This window comes from Hyposmocoma kahamanoa, unplaced genomic scaffold, assembly GCF_003589595.1.
Source record: "Hyposmocoma kahamanoa isolate Upper Pololo Valley unplaced genomic scaffold, ASM358959v1 79, whole genome shotgun sequence".
Lineage (NCBI taxonomy): Eukaryota > Metazoa > Arthropoda > Insecta > Lepidoptera > Cosmopterigidae > Hyposmocoma > Hyposmocoma kahamanoa.
The window spans coordinates 7,284,210-7,309,800 of record NW_020653993.1 but is presented as its reverse complement, the minus strand read 5'-3'; the positions used below and the strand labels follow the sequence as shown (position 1 = coordinate 7,309,800).

Here is a 25,591-nt window from a genome sequence, read left to right as displayed (position 1 = left end):
GAGGCGTGTGGCTTACCACCAGGCGCACGACTTGTTCGTCCAGTCATTCGGTGTCATAAAAAGCCTCTTTCTAACGGAATCATAAAATTACAATTTTGAGACAAACAACTTTTTAGACGTCTTTGAATGATCGACCATTTCGTAAATGCACTTAGATATGTTATTTTTTTGTTTATTTATTTATTACACACAAAGTAGTGCAAATGGCGGCTCTACCAGTCAACCGGAGAGCTGAGTGAGTGAGTGAGATTCTATTAATTTTTATGCCGAGAGAGGGTGGGAAAATTAACTGCATGAAAAAATATTCAGCACAAACGCAGCTATTCTAGCCTTCACTGGGTTCGCACAGTAGCAAATTAATTTACTTCCATTTTAATTAAGAAGATTTAATCAGTTCCATGGTCACGGTTGACTATATAAACATGTAATTTCCTAAATTACAAATTTTACAACATGTAGGAGCCCGATGGATAACCTTTTAATATATTTCTTCATTTCAGTATTCAAACAACGATAATGCATTGTTCGTAAACAGTATCCTTAACTTTATGCGATTGATGGCAATCGGTTCAATTTGAAATGAATGACCTTTTGTGCCAGTGTCAATTAGTGGGAGAGACGAGGCATTAAAGCAAGTGTAGGACGACAGCTTAGGTAAATTATAATTATATATTGTATGTAACATCAACATGTGGTTTGTGCACAAGAACTCGAGCGAGTGTGCAATAGACAGTATTTGCAAGGACAGAAATCTCAACAATACACGAATAAAGTTTCTCATATTTAGATATTCAGACACTTAATTGAAAACAATTTCTTTATTTTTTACACAGATAACTAACCTCCGTATAATGTTTGAAAGAACGAAAAATTTTGTTCACTGACTTCAAAGACGCGTCTATAGCCACATATCGTCCATCTCGAATTATGACACCCCAACAGTGCGACGCGGATGACCTACGCGGACGTCCGCGACTACCGGTAAAATGTATTACAAGCATTTTCCACTAAGCGGCTACTCTTATTTGTATCCCGCGCGGCCAGCAACCCGTGGCTAGTCGGTTAGTCGAAAACGGCATTTATATCTATACACTATACCGCACATTCACTGCGACGCGGGTTCGGGAGAGTCGTCCAAATCATCTGACACACTTCGTCCGCTCGCGAACAGTCAGCGTTGCACTATTAAGACCCTAAATAACTAGCTTTAAGCAAATCGTTCAGGGCGACGTATTTCCGGTTAATTACAATTCACATTTCCCTGTATCAAAATTGGCGTGAAGTCAACTCGGGATAACTTTGAACACTTTACTCAGGTTTTTGCTGACATTAAACTCAAAGTGTATTTGGTCGAAATAGGTTGTATTGATTAACGAGAGTTGTTTCATAACCGAATTCAGAATAATTATAGGTACTAAATTGGCGAATTAGAAGATAAACTATTTCAGATAATTGGAGATCGTTCAATGACTTTGTAAGATTGTACTCGAATTTTGAATGAAAGAAGCATAGATATCTGCCAAACTGTGGACAAGACAATACCTACCGATTCTGGCCAAAAGTATATACTTAAAAGACTCGGCTTAGTCCTAGAAATGGTGTTAACATTAAAAGACTAGGCTGCACTGTCTATAGCCTTTTGCCTTTCCGCAAGGATGAGGAAAAACAACATAAAAAACTTGTCGTAGCGAACCATTTCCCTTTCACTTACGTATAAAACGCCGCGGTTTATGAAAATTTCTTTGATTATTGTCAATGTTATGTCGCATTTGTCATTTAGAATATTGGTAATTCCCTTTCACACACTTATCAATGTATTTGATTAAAAGTTTTTTTAGATAAATAATCAGTACAGAGTACTAAATAAACCGACCTCAAAAGCATTCATCACCTAGTTTGCCACTCTTAGATGTGGAATATTTTCTTCAAATTTAAATAGGACCACTACTAAGATGGGTATCTCAGTAGTGGTCCTATTCTCTAATAATCTTTCCAACAAAAAAAGAATCATCAAAATCGGTTCACAAATGTGTGAACTTAATGCCGCAGTTATCGCGTAACATACATACAAAAAAAACATACAGTTGAATTGAGGAGCTCCTTCTTTTTTTGAAGTCGGTTAAATATAATAATCAAACCTTTATTCAAAATTACACGGAAATTCAAAGTTACCCAACTTAGCGCTGCTACGATTGTTAGGTAGAGATAGCTTCCGAAAGCTAAGCAAGATTGTCTTACTTAGTTACGGCAGTCAGGAGTCAGAATGAGGACAGTATGCATCAAAATTGCATTCTCTATAAAAATTACACGTGCTATTTTCGTATGCTCAATTTAAAGCCCCAACCCCAGTTGATTCAGGATATCAGCGCTTATCTATGTGTGGCTCAAAAATACTCAAGGCCCCGAGGTGACGAACTCTGAAACCGAATTATCGCCACACCTAGTGGCATTATAAATTTGCTATACACATCTTATTATTCATAATGTGTACACTAAGTACGTATTGGCGCGCTGCCAGCGTGCAGTCAAAGTATCCTCGCGCCGACTGCACCCAAAATACTATCCTGCAATTGCGATGCTTTCTGTGTAGCTCATGTGGATACACTCTTTTAGGGTCGTATTCTAGAACTCTACTCAATGCTCAAGTCAGGATTTGAGTATGGTTTAAAGCACTCGAAATCATACTCAAGTCCCTGCCATTAGGGTCGCATTTCCAGTGGTTATGTTTCCAGTGCAATCCTGACTTGAGCATTGAGTAGAGTTCTAGAATACGACCCTTAGAGTACCTACTCTATTATCTATGGTTGCAACTCTAGTGGTTATAAAAATAAAATAATTGACAAACTGCCAAAAGGCGAGACGTATAAATGTTTCCAGGTGAATAATCATGTGTTTATCTGCTGACCTTGAAGGTTAGGTACGTTCACCGTACTTACTACAGCTAATGATCTGAAAACGCACGCCTAATGTGTCATTATTTACGTATAAACATTGTTCTTACATTGTTCGTAGTATAATTATTGTTTATCAGCACTAATAGCTTATGAACATACCGTGCGTGAAATCCTTGCTCCCAAAATTCTGACGTTTCTCTAGGAAAGTAATTCATTGTATCTAAAATTTACACTTAGTGTATAGTTTTGAAGGGTAGGGTAGGATGTTCGTGAAATTACGGGCAAAATTAATTTAAAAATATATTTTTTTATAACATCAAGTGACGGGACGAACCAGTCGTGCACCTGATTGTAAGCTACACGCCTGTCCATAACAGTTGCAGTGCTACTCAGATATTTAAATTGCAAAGATCTGAGGGGCACTACCAGTGCGCCCGTCACCCTGAGACATAAGTTGACAAGTCCCATGTGCTTGTATTTTAATCTCCACAGATTACACTAAAGTACACTCTACAGTGTTGCCATAACCATGTAACCAGAATTTAAAAAAACATTAGTTTAGTACATTTTAATTAAGTGACTTAAATCTCAAGTCTCGATAGTCCCGAAACATCAGTCTCGAGTGTCGAAAATGTCAAAAAATTGTCGGGACTCTAGAATTTTTGAGACCGAGATTCCCAAGATGAAAGCCGTACTAATCACATGAGCGGCATGCAAGTAGGTCGCACTACGAAATACGAGTACACGTGACGTGCATTTCGCAAACAAGCGCATTGGCCAGATTTGTACTTTTGTATCTACATTCTTTTTTATATAATATCAAGTGACAGGGAGAAAAAGTCGTGCGCCTGATGGTAAGCCTGTGCATAACAGTTACAGTGCCACTCAGAGCTTTAAATCGCAAAGATCTTAAGGGCACTGCCAATGCGCCCCTGACACATAAGTTGACAAGTCCCATGTGCAATTTCACCAGCACCCTTACCCTTCAAAACCGGAACGCAGTAATGCTGACATTACAGCTTGGTGGTTACCTCTCTGGACGAACTCTTTCACAAGGAGCTCTCCTGCTTTTAAATTAAATAAATAAAAATAAAACAGGCGTTAAGTATGGACGCGGTGCTGATACCTAGTGACAAGTCGAATCTGACCCTTATTCGTAAACGCGTAAAGTCCTAACCTGATAAATAGATAATAAAGAAATAAAACCAACAACTTTTCATTTATCCCCACGTGCCCTTGGTTAAAAAACATGTGGCAGTCGGTCATTAGCCGCTCTCCACTATATTCCATTGAAATATGTGTATAAATAAACTCGGCTTATTCATACGAAATATATCTCTCTAACACGCAAACTTACACGAATTTAAGGAAACTTGCACAAAACCCAAAGTGTACGGTATCCCTTACACATATACATATAAACAATATGCACTTGTAGCCGTTTCTTACTAAGGAGACTACCCCATAATACAGCACGTCTTCCTACAGGGCCACCTGGGTTTCGAGTCATTAGAATTACGTAGAAATTTGTCTTTACTCTTCTTTGTCTTAAATGTTATAAGGAATAATATAGACAGTTTGTACCTCGTGGAAATGACCCTTAAATTCAAAGTACCAAATGACTACCGTACCAGGCGGCGTGATGTGCTCTTGTTAGCAACAGTGCCTTCACGCACTGAACAGTACCGACACTCGCCGCTTCCCCGTGCGACTACCAACTGATCTGTTTGTGATTGGGATAGCGAGACTGATGACTGAATGGAAGAGAATGTTTGAGAGAAGACAGGATGGATTTTAGTGATATTAATAATTTTATCTACACACATATCATAAGCCGTATATGATGTGTTCAAAAACCGGAAATTACGACCAGCATAAAGATAAACTGTTTTGTTAGAACAAATTTCTTATCTGTGCATAATAATAACATCGAATTCGATTTTATTATTACATTCAAATTTCGGCAATCTCTAAAAACAAATTTGATTCGACCTCAATTCTAATATCAGTCGAGATAAAGTTTTATTCGAAATGAATTGTGAGTAGCAAACAATTTTGACAAATTTCATACGTTACTTGATATCGAAGGATATGATAGTTGGGGCCGACTGCAGTTTGTCTATGAATGAAATAAAAACTATGGTTATATGACATGCGTGAGAAAAGTTTTTATTTGCCGCCACTTCGCCAGTCGTAACACGCGGTTCCTGAGCACATTGAGAGAGACAGCCATTGACTTACAATTATATGGACGTCGGGTCCGCGCTAAAAAGTGTCCGAACTTATAGGGCGTTAAAATCGTATACAGAGCGTCATTCACGCTTTAGTCTTCGTTTGTTCGACTGACAACCAAGCAAGCAAAATTAGACAGTACTGCGATGACATTACAATTTAAATTCAACGTTTTAGCTTTTTCATATTCCTTTACATGTCACTACGTTTAATTAGGCTGACTTATGACATTTTTTTCGTGGTTTTTGTATTAGACCCGTCGTCCATTTATTTGTAAGTCAATGGAGAGAACTTATAATATGTGTATAGATAAAGCAGCGTATGCAACTGTACATAATTAGGTATTAAAACACTCGTGTGATGTTTTAAACTGACACTCGTATTTTAATGCCTTTCATTATGTATCAGTCACAACAGTCACATAAACTACTATAAGTTTGGATTAGTTTTAGATAAGTTTTGTTTTACAAAAAATTAAAATTTTGTTTTACAAAATATCGTTACTAATCCAAATTTTCATTTTTAATACTGGTTGATTTGGTTTTTATTGATTCTAAATTGCTTTAACGCTATGGTATATACCGTTACGTTACACTTTTTTCTTGTTGAATAAATGAATAAATGTCATCCTTTACAACACCAAACAAAGCATCTTACGAATTTCAGCCGCCATGCTGTAATGTGAGTATTACTGCGTTCCGGTTTTGTAGGGTAAAGATGCTGGTGAAATTACAGGCATATGTCACTCGATAACTTGTCTCAGAATAGTGGGCGCAATCAGATATTTGAAATTTAAAACTCCGAGTGGGACTGCAACTGTTATGGACAGGCGTGTCGTTTATTACCAGGCGCAACGTCCGTCCCGTCAACTGGTAGAACTTGACATTTTACACATAACTATATATTGTATGCGTATATTTTTACGATTAAGACTTATTAGTGGGATGGTACTGACATTCGCCCCATAAATACCAATATATCAAATTGAGCGGAATATACAGAATAATATTATTTAAAAATTTCGTTGCTACGTAAATGTATTAGTCAATATTACCAAGTTATTATATCAAATCAAATCAAATCGATTATTTGCATAAAACATGGTGGTCATGATAACACAGTAATATATAAGTTCAAGCATGTTTCGCCCGAAGATAATTTAGGCATGCAAAATAAATGAAAAATAGGTCGTCACATGGGTTACATTTACATTAAGTTATATATGATTAATTTAAATTATTTTACATAAAAATTATTGTAGAAATTCCCTAATACTGTAATATAAGTACTTTATTCTTTAACAATTCATATAATTTAGTCTTAAATAATGTAATGGGCAAGTGTTTAATGTCATTTGGTAATCTATTGTAAATTCTGACACACATACACAAACAATTTTGATTATATTTTTCTACCTTAGGTACGTCAAAAAAAATTTGTCTATAGGGATTTCTATGCTTTAGTTATTATAACAAGTAGTTATAATAACTAGGTAATATAGAAACTTGAGAAAGCTACAAGCTGTTTTATTTACTATTACAAAATACACATTATGTGATATAGTCACTACCTCTCGATTACTAAACTGATTGTTACTTCTATACTCCATACGTAGAACAATAAAATATTTGAGTATTGAATAGTAACTCCAGAAACAGAACGACATTCACATATTAACAAAATGACGTGAGTCCCAAATCTATTTCAGTCGGTAACACTGATGTTTTCAAGGCAACATAGGGTTCATCTCCACTTTGGTTTTATGATGATATTTAAACAAAGAACTTGATGAAAACACCGCTTTGTACCAACCATGGTGGACACATTTAGTAGCATAAGAGCTCTTTGTGAAAGATTTCGACCAGAGAAGTACTGCCATCCATTGACTTACAATTATATGGACGTCGGGTCCGCGCTAAAAAGTGCCCGCACTTATAGGGCGTTAAAATCGTATACAGAGCGTCATTCACGCTTTAGTCTTCGTTTGTTCGACTGACAGCGAAGCAAGCAAAATTGGACAGTACTGCGATGACATTACAATTTAAATTCGACGTTTTAGCTTTTTCATATTCCTTTACTTGTCACTACGTTTAAATAGGTTGACTTGGGACATTTTTTTCGTGGTTTGTGTATTAGACCCGTTGTCCATTTATTTGTAAGTCAATGCTGCCATCTTATTTCTTCCGCCAAGCAGTAATGTGAGTATGACTACGAAGCTGTTTTAATGGGTAAGAGTGCTGGTGAAATTACGACAAATGTGACTTGTCAGTGACAGAGCCTGTCAGATCTTTGCGGTTTAAAGGCACTGAGGGCCACTGCAACTGCTATGGACAGGCGTGTTGCTTACCACTATCAGGCACTTATAACTTGTTCATCCCGTCACTTGGTTTCATAAAAAAATCTTACTGGCCTTGGAAGGTTGTTGATTACCAGGTTTCGGATAAATATGCAGTATAAACTACAAAATTTGTACATATAATATTGGCAGAAAAATCTTAAAATATGGAGACATAAAACAAATGTTTTGACATAGACTACGCTTTATTATTAAAAAATCAACAAATTTTATTCCACCTCAATCTAATTTTCGTTACTGTTATTATACACAATTACATGTTTTTTTTTTTAATTTTCAAAATTAAAATTCTGTCTGTTTGGTCGAAACAACGCTTTGTACTGGCTGAATGACCTTTCGACGTCACAGGATGTGATTGGAGCAAACTAAATTTGCACAAGTCCGCAAGTGAGTAGGTGACGTCTAGGTTGTCTTCTAATCTTCGGTACAGATAAAAAAAATAAAGGTGGGTGCGTGCTTAAAAAAGTAAAGATTTTATATATGCACTGAAAAAAATTAATTACATTATTAATTTTTTTCAGTGTATTAAAACCTTTACTTTTTTTAAGCACGCACCCACCTTTATTTTTTTTATTAAATAAAATATCACGTAATATTGAAAATATGGATTATTGCAAGTTTCGTGTGGAAATATGGTCTAAAACTGTATAAATATGATGAAATAAAGTCGTTTTTTTAATATTCTAAATATCATTATTTATGTAGAAAACAAATTTAAGAACGTCAATTAATGAAATCAAAAAATATATGTAATTACATTTTAATCGGGGCCGTGTTGATTACATATTTGTGAAAAAATTTATGAAAGAATTCAGTTTCAATCAGTGGACTAGACACAGGCTGGGGTTCCACCCTTGTCTTGTGGATATTCCAAGGATTTACGCGAAGCGTAACGCTTTTACATGGCTTCTTCTTAGCGTGTCGACTCTGACATTTATAATTTTGAGGACCAGTTCTCTGCGACAGCGTTTTACGCGATTTAACATGGCGAACGGCTATGGAGTGGAATTCCCTGCCAGTAGCCTTATTCCCGGTACGCTATTACTTGGGCCTTTAAAGGTCTGGGGAAATAGATGCTCCATTGTCGATTTCATAGTCACTTTCCATCAAGTAAGATAGAAGTCAAATGCGTTCTTATTTTTATTTAAAAAACAGGAGTCACGAAAAAGCACTCGTGTGCATGATTGATTAGATTCGCACAGTAATAGAAACATCAGTTGGAAGAACCAAAAAACATCCAAGAACAAAGAAGTCGACTGATAATGAACAGATCGATTTCCTCTCTAAGGTCGTTAGCTGTCTGGTCTGGCTGGAGTCTAGACAGGAGGGGTCTGGTTTTGGTCCTATATATGAGTTGTTGTTCTTAGTATTTTCAGCAGTCTGCGCTTAAATCTACATGTTGAATTTTTTCCCTGTCGTTTATGCTATAAATAAATGAAAATGGTCGAAATTACCAAAAGTTTAAGTGCAATAATACATATCGAGTTCTAAGGTTTTCAAACACAAACAAAATAGTTTCACTTCCATAGCAATAATATAGTTATTGTAAAAGATATTCTCAAAGAGGCAATAACAAATTTATAGTTAGTGGTAATATAAGACAAAAGGATGATGCCGTCGCAATTACGTCATTGCATGCTAAAACAAAATTAGATATCGCTGATATCACGTACAAACGAATCGACGTTCAGACCCTGCCTCCATTGAGATCGTTTTTTTCTTCCACTTGTCCCTCTGTGTACAAGTTAGTATATGTTTTGTATACTCACGCTCTTAGGATCGTATTCTAGAACTCTACTCAATGCTCAAGTCAAGATTGCAATTGAAACACAAGCACTGGAAATACGACCTTAATGGCAGGGACTTGAGTATGATTTCGAGTGCTTTAAACCATACTCAAATCCTGACTTGAGCATTGAGTAGAGTTCTAGAATACGACACTTAGATTTCCTTTGGGGTAGACAGAGACTATCAATCGCCCCTTAGCACGATCCTGACAAACCTCCCTTGTCTCACTTACATTCATCAATCGTTTCATACAGGTCCTCTTATTCTTCCCAATTCCCCAAAGGCTGGAGAGCCTTTTAAGAAAGCTCTCAATTTGATCTGAGAATGTTCTGCGTGGCCGTCCTCTGTCAATAATGCCTTCCATATTAGCTCTATATATTCCGTTAATCTACAATCATTCGTCCGCTCCATATGCCCAAACCACTTCGGCATACCCTTTTCTATTTTTGTCGCTACGTCCTTTTTCAAATCGCATCGTTCACGGATCACAGTTTTCTCAATTCTGCCACATAACCGTACTTTACATATATTTCTGAGGAATCTCATTTTTACTGCATTGCTTTCTTCTTCTGGCATACCCAACACTCACTCCCATACGTTAGCGGTGGAACCAACGTAGCATTTACCGTTATTAGTGCTTTCTCAGATATAAACTGGCTGCACATCGCTTATTAAGTATATACCATTCTTCAAAATGGCAATAAATTGTAACTTTTAAATTTTTTAGTTTATTGTGGGACAAACAATAAAACAAGCAAAAAATACATATTATTTAAATAAAACAAAAAGTGGATAAACAGCAAACTGTACAATTTAAAATTACTAACTACATGCTATGAATCATAATTCGTAACACTCAAATATAGATATACGAAACAAAACAAATATATATAATGCAGCACTGTCCGTATCCCGTGTTATATAACTTCAATGCACACAGAGGCAGCGCGCTGTGTTCGGGGTTTCTACTCCCGTTCACCGTCCGACATGCGTCCGAAAGAAATACTGTCAAATAATTTCAGTACAGAGTACTTAAAAAACCGACCTCAAATGTACGTGGAATTACATCTATTAGCCAAGTTTTATTGAAATATTAGTTCCCCTAGTTCGCCACTATACAGGACTTGACACGGGAGATAATAAAAATCGGTTCTCAGTACTCAAAGTATATTGAAAGAGAAAAACGCCTTGAATTGGAGAATAGCAAAACCAACCATTAAAATAATTACTCCTTAAGTAAAATTTAGGCGCTATTTATAGAAATGAATGTTCATGCGTGATCAGCCACCCTTAGAGGTGGATGATTTGCTTCAAAATGAAATGGGACCACCATGGAGGTACCCAACAAAAAAAGGATGATGAAAATCGGTTCACAAATACCGGAGTTATCGCGTAACATAAATAAAAAAGAATACAGTTCGACTGTATGTGGAACTTTGAGATCTCCGAATTGAGAACCTCCTCCTTTTTTTGAATTCGGTTAATAAGTAATACTCGACCAAATGAAAAGACAAGTTGTCTTTGACTTGGTCGAGCATTACTTATTTGACAGTAATTGTTTTAGTATAGATATACCAATGGTTCGTATCATTTCCGCCGGTAGATACCCGTGCCCGATACACAGTGGTAGTATTATGGGATCTGGCGTGTTTAGAGTTTAAATGAGAAACTTGTGTACGACTTCTGTGTATAAATTTAAAAAAATCTAACATGATACCGTTATACTATTTACTATATCAGAATTCAAATAAGCTCGTACTAGAATTATTTGCAAATGTTTATCTTATCGTAACAATATTGCATTGCTATGGTAATGTAAACAGGTAACTAAACGTAAATAATGATTTTTAACATAAAGGTAGGTTGTGAGTGACCCCGACTTTCCAGGAACATTTGTGTACGTTAGCATTAAGTATTTCAAAAATATGGATAGAAATTATTAGTAATGTAAACATTTTATAAACCTTCCCTCACATATTTGAATATGAATGCTACCACACAAAATTGTTATGCAATTTTATATTTATGCGCTAAATTTATTAATCAAATAATAACCTAAGCTTCCACGCTGAAACGAACTGTTCTGAGGTAACCGTAGCACTGCACGGTAAATCAGCGGATGCTACTCTGAGTGAAGAGATAAAGTCATTGTATGACACCGAAACGATGAACACTATTAAGTGATACTGATATACATTATGTGTAATTTATTAGTTAAATCCTTGTAGTAAAATTAACCATTAACGGGTTAAGAATCTGAAAAGCTTTAAAGCGAAATATTAATAATAAAATTACTTACAAATATATTGTGCCCAACAGCTTCTTTTAACCATTTGAAATGTACCACACTTAAGTATGGACTGGCAGGAAAAACATGATGACATAATAGTTGCTAATTAACTACGAGTATTCATAAATGAACATTATAATTAAGAAATTTTAAACACTGTGGGAAGCCTTTGACACGTTTGTTCATCGCTTTAGTACAAGCGTATTAAATTAAAAGCTTCGTTTTTTTCTAGTACGCCATTAGAAATTAGTTTTATGTCCCCATCGATATGCCTGGCCGATAAAAGAATGGTTGTCACGGATAGCCACGCCTTTGAAAAAGTGTAGTGTCCCACTAGGCATGTTCTATGGCCATTATTGTTTACACTATTATTATATTTTCTTGATTTTCTCGAGGCTTGAGAACTTTCAATTATACTATTTCAACAAGATTTCTTTTTCCAATTTAATTAAAGAATACTAACATACTCAGTGCTTTCTTCATTGTTCTTGTTCTCATACCAGATGTAAGCCGAATATTTTTGTATACAAAGGTAGACAAAATAGATTCTATTTGAACTCTCGCCATGGTGCGGGATGTTAACTGATTCCGTTTTCTGAGGTCGCATACATTGATGCCAAAAAGGTATGTATTAGCTCCACTTCATGTAAAAACCAAAGAAACTTAACACCCTTTAACTTCATTTTTGCACTCGTAACATCAAACGTAAGAATAATAAAATGTACAAACTGACATAATTCTACAATATTCTATAATGTCCCCATGGCTTTCCTGTCGCACACTAATGTAAAATATGTACGTACGAGAAATACGTTTAATAAGGGTGTGTTATCACCAATTCTTCAGCCAGTTGTGGTCAGTGGTTAAGGACGAATGGACAAGTGCCGTTGCTTGTCAAAAAATGTATTTGAAAAATTTGGTGATCAGTGTTATTGTGCCCAATATTGTAATTCCAAAATAAAAATTAAATTTTAGAACACAGTGGACTACCTTTTGCTTGTTTATTCAATTAAATTATTTTATCTTATAGTGCTAATTGATTACTTAAAAATCAGGTTTGACAACATTAATGGAATGGAGAACATTTTATTATAACATTAATTAAAAATTAAAACACTAGAAATTAAAACTATTTTTCCTCTGATCTTAAATCGCGTATATTAGTTTTTTCATACAACCCTCAAATTAGTTTGTTTGAACGAACAAACATTCACGATGTTATCGTAAAAACAACTAATTAATTTCCAATTTCGCGAAAACCGAACAACTCGATGAAAATTAAAACGTTATTAAAATAATACGCAAAGTTATCCGAACAATCAAATTTAAAAATTTTGTTTGTACATAAAACGCAACATGAAGTAGATTGTAGTATATTTTTGAACTAGTTGTAAAATCAATACTCAACTTCCCATCATCAGGTGACAACAATGGTGACCTTGAAAATGTCTTCAAAGCAATCGCTATCATTGAATCGAGCTTTTTTTATAATGCGATTTCACGATAGCTTTACAACTTTTTTAGAAATATTTTTACTTTGTCGAAAAGAAGTATAAAGCCGGTAATAGTTTTAATTCAAAATTTTTCACAATTTTTCATGTGTTTTGGACGTAGTCTTCAAAAATAAATTAAGTACTTGACGGAAATGTGGCAAAAACATTTATTTTTGTTTGGTTGTTTTCAATATGTAGTAATCGCGAAAACCTAAGAACTCAACAACTCAAAACAGTTCTTTATGATATTAGATCAGAAGAAGGTCTTTATGATATTAAATTCAAATTTAAACGACAGTGTAAAAAATCTTTTTATATTTAGGAAAATTTGTATAAAAACCTAAACATGTAGGTCATAATTACTTTATAATATTACATTGAAAGATCGGACTAGGCAGATATTTACCTAAATTTTAAGTAATATATACATAAAGTGACTTAATACCTCCCTCTGAAACACCGGAATGATTAAAAATTACAAAACTTTTTCTCTAAATACACGACTGTGGTAAAGGAAATGCTAATTACACGTCAATAATATAGAACAAAATACAAAACAATAATTTTGTGATTTCAGAGGGACGTATTATCGTCTCTATATTATTTCTTTGAAGTTTAGGTAAATATACTCTATCTATTCCGATACCTTATTATAATACATCACTGACGCAGATATAGGGTTGCTAACATACCAATTGGAAAAACATTGAATGATATATTGCACATGAACCAAAAACTTTCGTAACTCAAAATTGTACAATTGAGAAAACACGATTTGAAAGTTATAAAAATTACCGAGAAAACCCAATAAATTTATATTCTCGTTCATAAATGGGTAACTAAAATATTTACAAATACAAATAATCACTTTATTCTCAATAAGATTTACGTAGCATTTCTTTTTTTTTATAATAATTTTCTATTCTTTTATTTATTAGTTTCTGCGATTCTTAATTACGACAGTATTTGGTGTCAATAAAACATATTTACAAGATATTGCTATCTCTAAGTTTACGTCTTATTAATTGTAATATAACATACCTAACATTTGTCCTACATATAGGATTTCCACGACAATGAGATATAAGGAAAATTAATACATTTAAAAATTCTTTGCAATGCAATTGTTCGATGGACCAACGCTAACATTGTACTGACGACCAAAATTCCTTGTTGCAAATGTTTGACATTGAAAGTTGACCCTTATTATAATAAAGGTAAATTATTTACTAGCTTATTTTTTATGAGATGTTTCCACGTTTTCGACTGGTAAACAGATAATAGTAAATAGCAATATTTTAGCAACAGTAGAGCTTCTTGTTCGAAGAGTATTGTCACCTTACCTATTTTTGCACTTGACAGTTGCGTCAAATAAAGTTGGTCCGTGTGCGAAGCGCCTTAGCCATTAAAGGGAGCGCGGCGGATCTAATTCCGCTCCAGACCCGACACGCGCCCGACCCGCACCCGCTCTCTGTGTGTTTCACGCTTTATATGTCTGGTGTTAAGTTAATTGAATCAATGAGTGAGTTTTGGAATTTTGGATTCTTATTGTGCCTTAACTCGTTTACATAATGTTTGTACATATAAGTGAATTATGAGTGAGTTCTAGAGAGCCAATGCAGAAGTAACAATAAACTACACGAGCCTTTTTACGATTGACAATTACTATTGCCCTAATCATAATATCAATAGCGTGCTAAAGCATGTGCTGTTGTTCTACTTGAAACACAATATTGCATGTGTAACGTACTGAATATGTGTATATCAACTATAGCATGCACTCGTAACTATAGCAATATTGTTTAAAAATGAAACAATATCGTATTTTTTGCTACTCTGTATCAGCCGTCATTTTGTTAATAAAAATTTGTAAAGCGAATTTTGAAAGTCTGTACACACCTAGATGAGTCCGTTCGTTCAATAAAACTGCACTCTATAACAAAATTAAAACAAAGAAGTCAACAATTCCGTATGCGTTTAAAAGTGTTTTTAAATCATTAATCCGCCCTTGAACTAAAATCTGAAGGAAAACTAATTAAGAAAACGATTTAAACTAAAAACGCAATATTAATGCTCCAGTTCGAAACCGAATGTGAAGTCTCTTACCCGCATTGGATTGTTGTAGTGAACAATGACTTAAAACCATAAACATTTCCTTAGAGGACACCCAACAGTGTGAAGTGCAGTTACTGTACAATGGAAGTGAAAGAGGAGTTTGTGAAGTTTACAAAAGAAGATATCGGATCATATTTAAAAAATTATCACGCAGCTGTCTCTGCCGCAGAAAAATGGAAGAATAAAAGAGTATCTTTTGTCTCCCCAAAATCAGAACGAATCACAAAGAAGCACGCAAAAGAAGTTCAGCAAAATCAAAGTCAAAAAGAAAACATATTATCCAATATATTGGATTATTTTAAAGATGTCAAAGTTTCAGACTTTAAATACGAAGATAATGATATAGGAAAACGAGAAAAACCTTGTCCTTACCAACCCTACTGGGCAACTAGAATCATACATCACAAAGATGAAGATAAAGAAATTGGAAGAACTAATTCATTGGAAAGAAATATTATTTCAGAAACGCCCTTTAAGTGTCCTAACCTGACATTAAACGCAAATAAAAGAGACGAGATTTTATGCGACTATCATAGAGAGAATCAGTTAAAGTTGCCTCCAAGTTACCATGGAAGTAAAATGCTTATGCCGAATGGTGATCAGTTATTCTGGGTACGTGTTAAAAATACTCTAGTTAGACTTTGTGGCTCCCATACGGACTGGGTTTCTTTATTGTATAAGGCTTTGGCATTTCAGTCTGAACTTCAGGCTGGGTTTCATGTTACATAGCGAAGCCTCGGAACCACAAATTTGTCTTTTTAACCGACTTCAAAAAAAAGTGGAAAGGAGGTTATACGTTCGGCTCTATGTATGTTTTCCGATTTCTCCGTCAATTGTGGACCGATTTCGGAAATTCTTTTTCTGTGTAACAGTTTGTCTCTGATGCCGACGATGCTGTTCCGGCTTCGGCTATCACAAATAAAAAAAAAAATCCGCAAATAAAAGTCGACTCTTCATTTGACACAATACATGTAATAAAAAATCATCATTACCATGACAACCAGAAAAAAATTATAAAATGTACGAAGGAGTCCGCATCCTCGATGTAATAATGTCACATGTACAAAATAACAATTTTACAAGAGCGATGTTTAAGATGCTACGAAATTAGTCGCAAAATTTCACATAACATACATAATTTATTTTATGTAGTTAATATTATTTTTATGGTTGTCATGAAAAACAAGCACTTATCACGTATGATCATATGTAAAATTATTATACCACTGATACGAAATATATAACAGATAGAAAAACGTCTGTTAATAGTAATTATAACTTTGTTATTAAAAAAACCGTCTTCAAAACTTTTTTGAAGTGACGGGACGAACAAGTCGTGTGCCCGATGGTAAGCTACACGCCCGTCCATAACAGTTGCAGTGCCACACAGAGCTTTATATCGCAAAGGTCTGTGGGGCACTGCCACTGCGCCCGTCACCCTGAGACATAAATTGACAAGTCGCATGTGCCTGTAATTTCACCAACACCCTTACCTACCCTTCTAAACCGGAACGCAGTAATGCTAACATTACTGCTTGGCGGCAGAAACCCTTAATAAAAGTAAACCGGATTCATCATTGACTTACAATTATATGGACGTCGGGTCCGCAAGGCGTTAAAATCGTATACAGAGAGTCAAACTCCGCTTTAGTCTTCATTTGTTCGACTGACACCGCGATACTGCGATGACATTACAATTTTAATTCAACGTTTTAGCTTTTTCATATTCCTTTACATGTCACTACGTTTAAATAGGTTGACTTGGGACATTTTTTTCGTGGTTTTTGTATTAGACCCGTCGTCCATTTATTTGTAAGTCAATGGGATGCATCCTCTAATTTGCCATCCTTATTATAGAGGTCTAATATTTCCTACAAATCATTATATTAGAATCATCGAAATCTGTTCATAAATTTCGGCGTAATTGCGTAACATATACACATAAAAACACAGTCGAATTGAAAACCTACTCCTTTTTTGAAGACTGTTCAAAATATTTCTTAGATACAATGCAGGTAAATATTGAAAACGGTAATTGAGTAACTAACTTAATTAACAAATTTTTATGTAACTGTAATGTTAATTTATAATCCTCCTTATCGATCTCTATAACGGCTACTCTTTTAAATTAGTTCCTAGAGTGGGCCTTATATGACTCGCCATACAGAATTTCTTTTTAACCGACTTCAAAAAAAAACTTGGCAAATAGACGTAACTCCACATCTTGCTTTACGCACCTTTACGCATTTCACATTGTTCGTTTATTGTTTCGAATCGCTTTTGTTCGAATATGTTTACATTTTTATAAACCGTATTTCGGCAAGACGACCTTGAACCAAACTCCCTATAAACTTTTACGAATTTGGACATTGCAAGCCTTATCTCTATTAGCAAAAAAATAATTGAGAGATTAAATAAACAAAAAAAGGTTTGAACAGCAAACGACTTGTTACAGATTTTTTAAATAAATAAATAAAAATACATTTGTTTATACACAAAACACATTACCAATAATATAAGCGAATCAATAAACAATAAAAACAGAAGAAGAAATGAACAAAAAGGATGAGATTCAGCCGTGCTGAGTTTCAGTCTTCACCTAGATAGATACTTCTTCTAGTCGCTACACAATATTGATGCCTACTAGCACCACCATATCAGATTTAAAACTAATAAATCAGACTGTACTATAGACTTATAATACTCTACGCGAGTATATTCTGCGTCTATCGGGCTATTTTATTTATTTTATACATTATAGGTAAATTTATTATTATTATTATTAACATGGTTGTACGTAAGGATGACTATTTAGCCTCGTTAACGGATTTCCACAACATAAACTGCTTAGCAAACGCTAGGAGGGTTTATAAAACAGCAGCCACATCAGCAAGTAGGTAATACAACAATAAAAAAGACAGAAAACTAAACGAACTATAAGGACAAATACAAAATGCATTTTTCATACCGGGTACTAGTGGCACTGCAACTGTTATTTTAACTGCAAATGTTACAGGCGTGTCGTTTACCATCAGGCGCACGGCTTGTTCGTCCCATCACTTACTTTCATAAAAAAAATGTTAACCGAAGAAGAATCAGATGAAGCCATCTTTTTTTGAATCTAAACATATTTCACAATTTCATATGGCAAATTATACAGCGACTTTAGGGTCACAAGCAGGAAAGTGTGAAGGAAAATGTTTCTATACAACATTTTGTATACAAACATTTTACGCGCTCGCTATCGATAACTGTCACTGTAATCTAGTGGTAGAGGCACTGAGTCTAAAGTTTGCGCTTGAATATAAGCGCGAGCACGATGATATTGCGACGGTACGCCTCGGCATGCCTAAGGACGCGTTCCCATTATGTCGTGACGACAGATACTCGTGCAGTTTAAAGTGTCGTAGTTTGTATGTTTAAATTTCTTTCTTTAAAGTTCTTTTTGAGGTTACAACGACAGATTGTCGTGACAATGGTAAGAACTAGAACGACAGTCGTCAGACGACAAATAAAACGCCACGGTAAAAATGTGACGACAGATAATCGCAGCTTCAAACGATTCTGTCGTGCAAACGACAATTCGGCTGCTGAGAATTGATAAAATGTCACAAGTGTAGTGGGACCAGCTAGACAAGACAGTCGTTCAACCATAAAATAAACGTCCACGACACAGTCACGACAGATGGTTGTGTATGGGAACAGGCTAGACGCGACAGTCCTCCAACAATAAATAAAACGTTACGACATAATGGGAACGCGCCCTAAGGATACCGCTGCATATTTGCGCCTGCATGTAGGGATGCCGAAAAATCCCTTGAAATAAACCCAAATTCAGAATGATCTTATAATGTATTATTAAAGAGTCTCAAAGCGCCCATGAGGTACATGTAACGCTTGCAAACGGCACCACCAAAAGGTTGTATTGCCTATATATTGGGACAATGTAAGGAAAAGTTACATATTAATCATATTTTTGATATATTTATTGTATTACATGTGTTAAGGAAATTCATAAATTCATAAAGTAAACAATAAAATTACGACTGTAATAATGTTGACAAAATTAAATACGCCTTACACGTAGGCTCAGTTTACATTGCCGCGGACGAAATGGAAGCTAGTTTTTATAACGAAATATTACTTATACTTTGAGATGAAATCGATGTCCAAAAATCTTAGCAAACAACTGTCGCAGTCAAATATGTAATTAACACTTAATAATGAATAAGTTTATTACTTTCAATTTATTATTCTACTCTGAGTGGCACCGCAACAGCTATGTCCGCTTACTACCAGTCGTACTTACGACTTGTTTGTCCCGTCATAAAGTACCATAAACGAAACGCCCAGTGTAGGTGCATTACATCGAGTATATAACCAGAAATAGAGACGAAATAAGGGCCACCCATCCCTGGCACTTTCACTCACTCTCACTTTTAGATATCAACTCTCGTTTGCGATGAAATCACAAATTAGAAAGCTGAAATAGTACAGCGCCAACAACTGACCTGTATGTACGCCTCCGTATATTCGAAAAATATTATGTATTTATTGTAATAAAGATAATCTCTAACAACGGGGGGCTGTTCCATTCGGTAGTGTAGGAAAACAGAAAAACATCTAATTACGAAATAATCGGAATCACATTTCATCGGTAATTAAATATGTAATTTTTCAATTTGACGACACCAGTCAATTGTTTCGAATTCGGGCTGGCCAATCGAAGCGCATTTGTCACCGTAATGATTTGGTAGAATAATTTTCATACAAATAATACTAAATTTCGTGTCTATTTCTGGTTATATACTCGATTGTGCATTATCATGAAAATATACCTAGCATTCAAATTTGGACCTTTATATTCTACGTATATGACCTAACTAAAGCATGTAATTATATTTAGTACATTTTAATGTACAATCTTCTTCTCATCGTATCGATGGCATACACAATAATCAACAATGCTTGCCATCGTGGTGAAAGGATTTGCTCATCGGCGTAAGGTACTTGCCGATTGTGCCCAAGGTACGCCAGACTTCGGAAAGGGATGTACCGAAACGCGTTGCTGGCGGCACCTCTCAAGCATGTCCTGTAGATTGTTCCTGTTGGCGGAGGTTTGTCATTTCTTGACGTAACAGGAACTGTTACGTAACGCTGTTCGACATTATGAACTTTTCTACAAAATGTATGTGATGAACATGTATGAACACGTTTCATCGTTAAACGCATATAAGAAACTTGTATTTGTAATTTAGTATGATGGGAGATAGCACGTCTGTTCGCTTCAGACATTTAATGGAGAGTGATTACGGCACGAAGCAATGTGAAAATAATTAGAGAACAATTCAAAATTTAAAAAGTAATTGCCACGAACCAGAGCAAATACGGAATGACGATGGAGGCGGTCGCATCATCACAGTACATCGCGCAACGAAGTCTTTTCGTGCACCCCACGTAGCTTGTAGCCTCATTGGGATGATGTCTGATAATTATATTATTTGTACACAGCTCGGAGAAACCCGCACAACATCTTACGGCCCAGCGACGTACCAAGATTTCAAAGAGATTCGCTCACGTTGTCTCGCAGACAGAACGCTCTTCGAAGACCCTGAGTTCCCGCCCGTTGATAGAAGTTTATACTACAAGGAGCGTCTTGACCGTCCCATTACTTGGCTGCGGCCTCATGTAAGTTCTTACTTAGATGAGTGGGGCTATGTTTCACTAATAGAGTGTCTATGTAAAGCCCGCTAATGGTGGACTTATTTCTAAAAACACACATTTTATAGGAAATATGCGACGAGCCGCAGTTGTTCGTGGAGGGGTACAGCCGTTTCGACGTGCAACAGGGCGAGCTGGGAGACTGCTGGCTGCTTGCCGCTGTTGCCAACTTGACACTGTACAGGAAGTGAGTTTTGAAATATTCTCTTTGCAAGACCTAAAAAGCGAGACAAAAGCTTTTATTCGTGTTTCATACGATCGTTTTAGAGCAGCAGCGGGTAGACATTATGGAACTGCTCAAAATCTTTCGCAGTACAGCGCTCAAGCCGCATTTGAGCACTGCCATACTACTAGCTGACGACCTCGGTGTCCCAACTGTTTGCAATATGGGCACTGGATTACAAAGTCCCGGGTTATATCACTATAGAAATAACTTGAGTTTAAAGTGAAATTTAACTTAATTTGTAGTTTTTTTATGGTAAAATAGGTGCGCATTTGACCTCCAACTCACCTGATGGAAAGTGACGATGACATTGACGATGGAGCATGCATACTTAAATGATGTCTAGTTGATAGTCTTGACTAATAATAAAATTGATCCCTTGATTGTTTGTTCTCTGTACTTTTTCAATCCAAAAAAATGTAGGTACTTTGTGACTTTGACCGCTGAAAGCGTACTTCATTGTTTTCTTGCAGATTGTTCTTCCAAGTGGTGCCGGATGACCAGAGCTTCGATGAAGACTACGCCGGTGTCTTCCATTTCCGGTAAAAGCACTTACGTTATACCACTAGACCGGGCGGCGTCGAATCTAGTCGAACTAGGATAGGATTATTTATAAAATACTGACAACCACAGGACAAATGCGCAATTATCTTGTAATAAAAAAAAAGACTATATGACTAACATCATAAACAAGAACTTTTGTTCCATGACTTTTAATAAATTCATCAAATTTTACTTTTGCACCAAAATAAAAATATTTAAATGGATCGCTCTCAACATCGAGTACATAACCAGAAATAGAGACGAAATTTCATTTAATTTGTTTGAAAATTATTCTGCCAAATCATTACGATGACAACTGCGTCCCGATTGGCCAGCCCGAATTCAAAACAATTGACGGGTGTCGTCAATTGTTTCTCTTCAAATCGACCAGTTTAACTTGAGCTTTGCTATAATGGATGAAAATTGAAAAATTACAAGTTAGTATTTAATTACCGATGAAATGTATTCCGTTTGTGTTGTAATTAAATGTTTTGCTGCTTTTCCCACACCACAGAACGGAACAGAACCCCCATCCCCCTTTGTTACACATATTATGTTTATTACAATAAATACTATACGGAGACGTACACACAGGTCAGTTGTTGGCGCTGTACTATTTAAGCTTTCTAATTTGTGATTGCAATTGCGTTTGCACTAAGCAAACGAGAGTTGATATTTAAAAGTGATATCAGTTATTAGTTTGAAACGGCTCAGCTTTGCAGCGTACGTGATTAAAAAAATACGAAAACTTTTAGACGTCGAAACAGATTGGTTTACTTCAGCTATTTTCAGAGTGTCTTTGAGAGATAAGTTTAAAGAGATTAACATTCTTACGCTAGCGTCACAGTACATTTACGAAATGGTTATTTGTTATGCAAGGCTGCAAAGTTATTGTTTGACACGAGTGCCGGTATTGAAACTTGAGCAAGTGAAGGAGTCCTAAGATTCGAGTTCAAAAATAGAATCCTGAGAATAACAAATAAATTTTAATAAACAAAATTATTTATCGTCGTCAGTTCAATGTCAACAATAATAAGAATCAAATATACCAACGGATTTATACCTATTACATAAATAATGTACGACAAATCGCGTAATTGAACGTGTCATCTTGTTTTCTTTTTTCATCGAAAGAAAAAATTAGGTACACCACAGTCCATCGCCAAGATCGAATTTCAAAAACCTTTTCCACGCTAGCAGATTTCTAATGAGATAGAGAACCTTTCCGAGATAGTGAGGTGAGAATGTTATTTATATTAAGAAGAAGAGTAATTTTTGTGTCAGTGACAAGCATAACATAAAACCGCCACCGAAAATGGATGAAACAATAATATATTAAACCCACTAAAACGCGAAAATTTAGATTTTAAAATAACATATTGTAGCTTGTCGTCTCGTCTACATTTTACAAACATAATCTAAGTGATTTGTAACATCCAAATATTTAAAAAATGTTAAAAACGGTTGACATAAATCCATTGACCAAACCAATGAACGACCACACTCTCCATTTGAGTAAATTAATGTCAACATGATTAACTGTTTCCAGCTTCTGGCAGTACGGACGTTGGGTGGACGTAGTGATCGATGATCGTCTCCCAACGTACCGTGGCAAGCTGGTCTTCCTCCACTCCTCGGAGAACAACGAGTTCTGGAGCGCGCTACTCGAGAAAGCTTATGCCAAGTAAGTTTTATTGAACACACGAATTTCATACCGGATGTATATGAAGTTGGAGGAAAAACATATTAATTTCAAGGATATAATCCTTCTTCTAACAGTCGTGGTAGCCTACAGCTCAATTTATGTTGCGGCAGAACGGAATGGAAGCGAATTTTTGTAACGATATTTTTACATAGCGTAATGAACTTTATGGTCAATTGTGTGACGTACACACTAGAAACGAGCCAAAAATCACGTCGTGCGTCTTCCGCGGAATTCTCGCGCATACTCAAGAGTGCTCGCGCATTCGCGAGAATTCCGCAGCTGCCGTTGACGACGCTTGGCGAATCCGCGGGAAGTAGCGTGAAGGCTAGCGCAGTGCGACTTCAATCGGCGACGAAATACTACAGGCCAAATTAACGTGTTTGTGTTTAGTTTTTTTTTTCAAGATTACGCGAAATCCACGTTCAGATTTATTCAGCATAAACACTCTTCGCTTAATCTTGACGTAAAAAATCCATGGGCGATAATGTAATGAAAAAGCCCGTGGGCATAATTAATTTGGGCATTAGTTTATTTAGGACGTTACGGTCGACTTTGCATGCATGTCATGATACTATTTAAGGATGATGAAAATATGTTATCGACTCATTTCGTTCGTAAAATGTTTAAACCTTTCTCGTGAAAAGTTGTAATTTTGCAAAGGTGACATTATTGCATTATGATGCATTATGATGAATGAATAAGAAACGGCTATGATATACGAAATGTAACTCTTTCAGGCTCCACGGCTCTTATGAAGCTCTCAAAGGTGGTTCAACTTGTGAAGCTATGGAAGACTTTACTGGTGGCGTAACCGAGATGTACGACATCACTGAGCTGCCCCCAGACTTTTTCACTATCCTGTTGAAGGCGTACGAACGAAATTCTCTCATGGGATGCAGCATTGAGGTATTATAATACATAGGGCGCACTATAAGTTTCCGAAACTGGCCACTTACATAAACAATATTTAAAAAGTAATTACAACATTTGAAAATGGAACACTTTGGCTGTAGAATACAGTTTGTTTCGTCTGACTGTCACTTGTTTGCGCGCGTGCAAAGTGCCCCTAAGCGGACGATTGCTTCTTTTTTTAATAAAACTGGACACGTGGCTACTGTTGCTTTGGAGAATCGTTGTACCGTGAACAGTGATTGGTACACAACCATTTGTTTGCCGGATTTGTCATTTGTTATTGACAGACTCCGTAAAAATAACCGTAAACGCCGTATCATCTTTGTACCACGATAATGCCAAAATTTTTAATAAAAAATCATTGAAATTTTTCCGGATAAATTCCCGAAAAGTTAGAAAAATCGGAAAAATATAATTTCATAAGCTCATAATTGTGTTATACGTTCAGGAATATGTTTAAAGTTTTATTTCGCGTCAATTATAAAATCTTCTATAGCTAAAAGCCACGAAAAGAAAAACGAGATTCAAAGTGATTTCGCAACAGCGAAAAAAAAAACATTTTTAATCGCTCCGTCATTTTCGTGCAGTAACTTCAACTTTTGACAGGTGTCAACGTCAAATGTGGAAAAATAAAGGAAAAATATCCGGAAAAATATTTTTTTCTCAAAAATGTGATTTTTCAGAATGGAATTTTTTCCATGACCCAATAGGTTACCTAATAGCAAATACCTTGACCATATGATCTAGCAAAACAGTGACTCGCCTTAAAATATATATAAATATAAATTTACGTAAAATATTAAAGATACAAATACACAAACCCGATGATAGCACCTGTAAACGACGCAATTTCCAGCCCGACCCGCACATCCTGGAGGCGGAGACGCCCGTGGGGCTGATCCGCGGCCACGCGTACTCCATCACGCGCGTCAAGTACGTGGACATCGAGACGCCGGGGCGCAGCGGCAAGATCCCGCTGCTGCGCATGCGCAACCCCTGGGGCAACGAGGCCGAGTGGAACGGGCCCTGGAGCGACAAGTCAGTGGCCTCTAAATTATCATTACTTGTAGCCTATAGCGGTGTTAGCCCATCATTTCAAGAGGTCGTGTCAACACGACGTAGCAATAGTAGTTTATCTGACATCAGACGAGTGTTTTAATGCCTAATTATGTACAGTACATACACTGGTTTATCTATACGCATATTGTAAGCTCTCTATGATGCGTTCAGGAACCGCATGATATGATAGGCATTGCGGCATTGATAAGAGATTAGCAGTAATTATTAGTAAAATAATGCAAAAAACTTATTCTCTCGCA

At 36.0% G+C, this 25,591-nt stretch overlaps 1 protein-coding gene across 7 annotated transcripts in view; it reads left to right on the top strand.

Moving 5' to 3' along the window:
- The window catches only part of LOC113233557 (calpain-A), a 75,647-nt gene that overhangs the window by 26,803 nt on the left and 23,253 nt on the right, over window positions 1-25,591 (top strand). For 4 of the 7 annotated variants that reach the window (XM_026468682.1, XM_026468684.1, XM_026468683.1 and 1 more), the window contains 6 exons: window positions 20,680-20,856; window positions 20,958-21,076; window positions 21,586-21,654; window positions 23,205-23,339; window positions 24,098-24,266; window positions 25,129-25,310. In XM_026468682.1, the coding sequence (XP_026324467.1) occupies window positions 20,680-20,856; window positions 20,958-21,076; window positions 21,586-21,654; window positions 23,205-23,339; window positions 24,098-24,266; window positions 25,129-25,310 (851 nt within the window). Of the gene's footprint in view, window positions 1-15,234; window positions 15,781-20,679; window positions 20,857-20,957; window positions 21,077-21,585; window positions 21,655-23,204; window positions 23,340-24,097; window positions 24,267-25,128; window positions 25,311-25,591 lie in introns of those variants that run through there. The other 3 variants (XM_026468679.1, XM_026468681.1, XM_026468680.1) reach the window with 1 other exon arrangement.